The sequence below is a fragment of the Salvelinus alpinus genome, chromosome 11 (assembly GCF_045679555.1).
Source record: "Salvelinus alpinus chromosome 11, SLU_Salpinus.1, whole genome shotgun sequence".
NCBI lineage: Eukaryota > Metazoa > Chordata > Actinopteri > Salmoniformes > Salmonidae > Salvelinus > Salvelinus alpinus.
This window is the reverse complement of record NC_092096.1, coordinates 6,123,202-6,130,847: the sequence shown is the minus strand read 5'-3', so window position 1 is coordinate 6,130,847 and position 7,646 is coordinate 6,123,202. Positions and strand designations below refer to the sequence as shown.

General features: G+C 41.4%; 1 protein-coding gene across 1 annotated transcript in view; it reads right to left on the bottom strand.

Annotated features, from left to right (window-relative positions):
* The window catches only part of shank3b (SH3 and multiple ankyrin repeat domains 3b), a 136,902-nt gene that overhangs the window by 3,819 nt on the left and 125,437 nt on the right, over positions 1-7,646 (bottom strand). The window contains exon 25 of the mRNA XM_071331615.1: positions 1-1,254. This exon is cut by the window's left edge and continues 3,819 nt beyond it. Coding sequence (XP_071187716.1) covers positions 660-1,254 — 595 coding nt within the window. The 3' untranslated portion in view covers positions 1-659. The remainder of the gene's footprint in view (positions 1,255-7,646) is intronic.

Below are 7,646 nucleotides of genomic sequence, written 5' to 3'. Positions count from 1 at the left end.
AGACTAACATAGCAATGTAGTAGACTGACAGGGTAATGCAGGATACTAACGTAGTAGACTAACATGTTAGACAACAGGGTAATGTAGTAGACTAACAGGGTAGGGTAGGATACTAACAGGGTAATGTAGGAGACTAACAGGGTAATGTAGGAGACTAACATGACAATGTAGTAGACTGACAGGGTAGACTAACATAGTAAGGTAGTAGAATAACAGGGTCATGTAGTAGACTAACAGGGTCATGTAGTAGACTAACAGGGTCATGTAGTAGATTTACAGGGTAATGTAGTAGAATAACAGGTTAACGATGAAGTCTCATCCACCACTTCTCATCCTTCCCTAAACAGAATAAAGTTGTTATGAAACACACAATTTGATTTAAATATATCTATTCCTAATAAACATTTATCATCAATTTCATTATTGGAAAATATGTCGATATTGTAGATATTTCGATGGAGGAGGTATTTACTTGTATATTCATAAAAAGTTCATACTAAATGCTCAACTCCATGTGATGCTGTCTTTGGAAAATAGACGTCTGAAAGCATACTGCCACTGGTGTTGCCAGGTTACAGCCACTGGTGCTGTCAGAATACCTCCACAGAGGGTTAGGGTCCAGGTGTGACAGTCCTTCAGTGATATCAGGGGTTAGAGGTTCAGTTGTCCAGCAGTTGTCGGAGCGCTCTCTCAATGTTCATGCGGTGTCCGACTCGTGTCACGCCCAGTTCAGCGAAGTCATCCTTGGTGAGGGCAGGGAGGTGGGAACCCTCAATCTCATGCTCCTGGAAGCGGGCACGATGCTCTGCCAAACCAACACTCTCCAGCCAGTCTCCCACATCATACTTACTCCACAGAGCTAGAGGGCGTTGGCGCCACGGCCGCAGGGCGAGCAGGGGGGAGCCCAGTACGGGGGAGGGGCAGGGGGAGGCGTGGGGGGAGGGGGAGGGCGAGCGGGAACGGGTTCGAGCGCTGGCACTCCGCATTACGAAGCGGACCTCCTTGGGCTCCGAAGGCAAGCTGAGGCTAGACGACTTGAGGATGGTGTGGTGGTGATGGGAGGAGCTAAGGCCAAAGCCCCGCCCAGGACTGACCTCTGACCTGTCTGGGGAGAGGACAGGGGCAGGTGAGGGGGAGGGACTGGGACTGCGGCGAGGTGTGATTGGGTAGCGGCTCCCCGGTCGGACTGTGTAGGTGGTGCCACCAAAACCTCTCTGGGAGATGGTGTGGACATCCCCAAGACTACTAAACAACCTGAGGGAGATGGAGAGAGAGATGGAGGGGGAAAGAAAGAGATGGAGGGGAGAGAGACCGACAGGGAGGTGGAGGGAGAGAGGGACAGGGAGATGGAGGGAGAGAGTGACAGGGAGATGGAGAGGGACAGGGAGATGGAGGGGGAGAGGGACAGGGAGATGGAGGGGGAGAGGGACAGAGGGACAGGGAGATGGAGGGAGAGAGGGACAGAGAGATGGAGGGGGAGAGGGACAGAGAGATGGAGGGGGAGAGAGACATATATAGGGAGATAACTTAGCTAAAGCATCAACTGAACAGAGTTTTGCATCAAAACTAAACAACTCTCATAAATATGAACTACTGCAGAATATTAATAACCCAATGATAGTCATGACCTAAAGAAGAATAGTCATAGTATATTGAAGGAAGTCAGTCTCATCCATGCTGCAGCCAGTGACCTGTTAAGCACACATTCACCCACATCAGACATTAGGCAGTCCCTCCAGGATTCTGCTATCGCATAATTCAAAGCAAAATCAACCAAACCACTTATATTAATCTAAATCTCACAAATTGTGACCAAACACTGCACTCTTACCGCATAAAAGCATCCAATCAAAGAGGCTTCGCAATTTCGACCACTTTTACAGCTTAAACTTCTTGTCAATAGGGGGGCGCTGTTTTCACTTTGGAAAAAATCGTGCCCAATTTAAACGGCCTCGTACTCTATTCTAGATCATACAATATGCATATTATTATTACTATTGGATAGAAAACAGTGTGAATTTTCTAAAACTGATTGAATTATATCTGTGAGTAAAACAGAACTCATTTAGCAGCAAACTTCCATACAGGAAGTGAAAAATCTGAAAACGAGGCTCTGTTTCAGGGCCTGCCTATTCAACTGGCTTTTATTTATCGATATGTATGCACTTCATACGCCTTCCACTAGATGTCAACAGGCAGTGGAAGGTGGAATGGGGTGTCTAGCTTGATCTGAGGTCGAATAAGAGCTTTTGGAGTGACAGGTCCGGTATTTTCTTTGTCTTCGAAGGCGCGCGGGGGAGCTCGACATTGTCTTCTGAAAAGCGTTCGGTATACACGGCGAATATCTCCGGCTCTGATTTTATTTGATACATATGATAATAACATCATAAAGTAGGTTTTTTCAACCGAGTTTTATCAGTTTATTCAACGTTTATTGGGAATTTTGGAGTTTTCCGTTCTTTGCGCCAAGAGAGGATAGGAATGTTAGCAACCATGGCTAGCATTGTGGCGCAAATTCGACAGAAGAAATTGACATTCTAAAACCAAACAACGATTTATTCTGGACCAAGGACTCCTTGTACAACATTCTGATGGAAGCTCAGCAAAAGTAAGAAAACATTTATGACGTTATTTCGTATTTCTGTGTAAAATGTTGACTCCTATTCTCCGCCGTGTTGGTGAGTGCTGTCTCACAATAACGCAAGCTGTATGTTATGGTAAAGTAATTTTTAAAAATCTAACACAGCGGTTGCATTAAGAACCAGTGTATCTTTCATTTGCCGTACAACAAGTATTTTTATGTAAAGTTTATGATGAGTTCTTTGGTCAGATTAGGTGAGTGTCCAAAATATCTCTGGAGATTCTGGTGAATCGTTGCTACGTATTCACAATGTATAACCAGGATTTGTAGCTATAAATATGCACATTTTCGAACAAAGCATAAATGTATTGTATAACATGATGTTATAAGACTGTCATCTGATGAAGTTGTCCAAAGGTTAGTGATTAATTTTATATATTTTGCTGGTTTTTGCGAAAGCTACCTTTGTGGTGAATAAATGCGTTTGTGTGTTTGGCTATTGTGGTAAGCTAATATAATTCTATATTGTGTTTTCGCTGTAAAACACTTAAAAAATCTGAAATATTGGCTGGATTCACAAGATGTTTATCTTTCATTTGCTGTACACCATGTATTTTCATAAATGTTTTATGATGAGTATTTAGGTATTTCACGTTGCTCTCTGTAATTATTCTGGCTGCTTTGGTGCTATTTTTATTGGTGGCTGCAATGTAAAACTATGATTTATACCTCAAATATGCACATTTTCGAACAAAACATAAATGTATTGTATAACATGTTATAAGACTGTCATCTGATGAAGTTGTTTCTTGGTTAGTGACAAATTTTATCTCTATCTTGTCGGTTTTGTGAAAGCTACCTATGCGGTGGTAACATGGTGAAAATATGCGGTTGTATGTTTGGCTATTGTGGTTAGCTAATAGAAATACATATTGTGTTTTCGCTGTAAAACATTTTAAAAATCGGAAATGATGGCTGGATTCACAAGATGTTTATCTTTCATTAGCTGTATTGGACTTGTGATTTCATGAAAATTATATTATATGATATCCCTGTCCCGTTAGGCTAGGCTATGCTAGTCAGCTTTTTTGATGAGGAGGATCCCGGATCCGGCTGGTTATGACACCTACATAAGAGTTTCAAAACCCACAAAACAATACAAAATATTTCATTACGCCATTGATGTCAGACATGCAGGGAACCACAATGCTCTGTTGCTGATGACTGGTGTAAATGTTGCTGATGACTGGGGTAAATGTTGCTGATGACTGGGGTAAATGTTGCTGATGACTGGCGTAAATGTTGCTGATGACTGGGGTAAATGTTGCTGATGACTGGGGTAAATGTTGCTGATGACTGGGGTAAATGTTGCTGATGACTGGGGTAAATGTTGCTGATGACTGGCGTAAATGTTGCTGATGACTGGGGTAAATGTTGCTGATGACTGGGGTAAATGTTGCTGATGACTGGGGTAAATGTTGCTGATGACTGGGGTAAATGTTGCTGATGACTGGCGTAAATGTTGCTGATGACTGGGGTAAATGTTGCTGATGACTGGGGTAAATGTTGCTGATGACTGGGGTAAATGTTGCTGATGACTTGGGTAAATGTTGCTGATGACTGGGGTAAATGTTGCTGATGACTGGGGTAAATGTTGCTGATGACTGGGGTAAATGTTGCTGATGACTGGGGTAAATGTTGCTGATGACTGGGGTAAATGTTGCTGATGACTGGGGTAAATGTTGCTGATGACTGGGGTAAATGTTGCTGATGACTGGGGTAAATGTTGCTGATGACTGGGGTAAAAGTTGCTGATGACTGGGGTAAATGTTGCTGATGACTGGGGTAAATGTTGCTGATGACTGGGGTAAATGTTGCTGATGACTGGGGTAAATGTTGCTGATGACTGGGGTAAATGTTGCTGATGACTGGGGTAAATGTTGCTGATGACTGGGGTAAATGTTGCTGATGACTGGGGTAAATGTTGACTAGACATCCTCTTATTTAGTTATTTTTTAAATACTTTTAGTGTAGTACTTCCTACACCTTTTTCTCCACAATTTTCAGTCTTGTAACATCGCTGCAACGCCCATACGGACTCGGGAGAGGTGAAGGTTAAGAGCCATGCCGAAACAAGACCCTGCCAAGCCGCACTGCTTCTTGACACACTGCTCGCTTAACCCTGAAGCCAGCCACACCAATGTGTTGGAGGAAACACCGTACAACTGGAAACCATGTCAGTGTGCACTGCGCCCGGCCAGCCACAGGAGTCGCTAGAGTGCGTTGGGACAAGGACATCCGGCTGGCCAAACCCTCCCCTAATCCGGACGATGTTGGGCCAATTGTCCGTCACCTCATGGGTCTCCCGGCTGCGACCCGGCCCGGGATCAAACCCGGATGCAGTGCCTTAGACCGCTGAGCCACTCGGGAGGCCACACACCCTCTTTTTGACTGATGACTGATATAAGGGCCTGTCTGTGATAGGCCTCTCTGGCTTACATGATTATGTCACAATGATTTTTGACAGTGTCATAAAGTGTATTTTCTACAAGTCATTCAAAATATGATGGAAAAAAACATGACTAAAGAATTAAGTACAACAACTGATTTAAGAAACAAACTTTCAAAGAAAGGAGACGTCTTGGCAGGGAAAAAACTAATTTGAATAAATGTGGGTTTTGACACTCTTCTGTAGGTGTCATAAGCAGCCATAAAATAACACAATATATGTCACAAAAGGTGTAAATATATGGGTCATGACAGTGATATGACAATATTATGACAGGTTATGACAAGTTATGTCAGCTGTTATAATATATTATGACATGGTTATGACCGTGTCAGAACATATGACACAGGATGTCAGGTAAAGTGTTAACTAAATTATAGTAAATACTAGAGTTTTCTTTAACTACATTATTTATACTATAGTTAACTGTGAATACTACAGTATACTACAGTAAATATGACAGTATTTATACCAAAGTATACTAAAGTATTTTTTCATGTACGAGAACTGAGCACATAACTTTTTATTGATGTATATGAAATGTTAAAAACCCATTGCAAACGGCAACGTTTCAGTAAAACCACCGCTAAATCATTTTTGGCCGGCGGATATCACAACAACAAAAAACATCACAAAACCTTGGAGGTAATGACTAGAGCATTAGTATAGAGAGACAGTTATCATTAGGGCACAACCCTAGAGACACATCCTTAGGGCACTAGTGTAGAGACAGTTATCATTAGGGTACTAGTTAAATGGGCAGTTATCATTAGGGTACTAGTTAAATGGGCAGTTATCATTAGGGACTAAAATAGATATAGTTATTATTAGGGCACAAGTTAAAAAGACAGTTATCATTAGGGCACTAGTTAAATAGGCAGTTATCATTAGGGTACTAGTTAAATAGGCAGTTATCATTAGGGTACTAGTTAAAGAGACAGTTATCATTGGGCACTAGTTAAAGAGACAGTTATCATTAGGGTACTAGTTAAATAGGCAGTTATCATTAGGGTACTAGTTAAAGAGACAGTTATCATTGGGCACTAGTTAAATGGGCAGTTATCATTAGGGTACTAGTTAAAGAGACAGTTATCATTAGGGTACTAGTTAAAGAGACAGATATCATTAGGGTACTAGTCTAGAGATACAGTTATCATTGGGCACTAGTTAAAGAGACAGATATCATTAGGGCACTAGTGTAGAGAGACAGTTATCATTAGGGTACTAGTTAAAAAGACAGATATCATTAGGGCACTAGTCTAGAGAGACAGTTATCATTAGGGCACTAGTGTAGAGAGACAGTTATCATTAGGGCACTAGTTAAAGAGACAGTTATCATTAGGGCACTAGTCTAGAGAGACAGTTATCATTGGGCACTAGTTAAAGAGACAGATATCATTAGGGCACTAGTGTAGAGAGACAGTTATCATTAGGGTACTAGTTAAAAAGACAGTTATCATTAGGGCACTAGTCTAGAGACAGTTATCATTAGGGCACTAGTTAAAAAGACAGTTATCATTAGGGCACTAGTCTAGAGACAGTTATCATTAGGGCACTAGTTAAAGAGACAGTTATCATTAGGGTACTAGTTAAAGAGACAGTTATCATTAGGGTACTAGTTAAAGAGACAGTTATCATTAGGGCACTAGTCTAGAGAGACAGTTATCATTAGGGAACTAGTTAAAAAGACAGTTATCATTAGAGCACAAGTTAAAGATACAGTTATCATTAGGGTACTAGTGTAGAGACAGTTATCATTAGGGCACTAGTGTAGAGACAGTTATCATTAGGGTACTAGTATAGAGACAGTTATCATTAGGGCACTAGTGTAGAGACAGTTATCATTAGGGAACTAGTGTTGAGACAGTTATCATTAGGGCACTAGTGTAGAGACAGTTATCATTAGGGTACTAGTGTAGAGACAGTTATCATTAGGGCACTAGTGTAGAGACAGTTATCATTAGGGAACTAGTCTAGAGATACAGTTATCATTAAGGGTACTAGTGTAGAGACAGTTATCATTAGGGCACTAGTCTAGAGAGACAGTTATCATTAGGGTACTAGTGTAGAGACAGTTATCATTAGGGCACTAGTGTAGAGACAGTTATCATTAGGGAACTAGTGTTGAGACAGGTATCATTAGGGCACTAGTGTAGAGACAGTTATCATTAGGGCACTAGTGTTGAGACAGTTATCATTAGGGCACTAGTGTTGAGACAGTTATCATTAGGGCACTAGTATAGAGACAGTTATCATTAGGGAACTAGTTAAGGGGACAGTTATCATTAGGGTACTAGTATAGAGACAGTTATCATTAGGGTACTAGTGTAGAGACAGTTATCATTAGGGCACTAGTGTAGAGACAGTTATCATTAGGGTACTAGTTAAAGAGACAGTTATCATCAGGGCACTAGTGTAGAGACAGTTATCATTAGGGCACTAGTGTAGAGACAGTTATCATTAGGGTACTAGTATAGAGACAGTTATCATTAGGGTACTAGTATAGAGACAGTTATCATTAGGGCACTAGTGTAGAGACAGTTATCATTAGGGCAC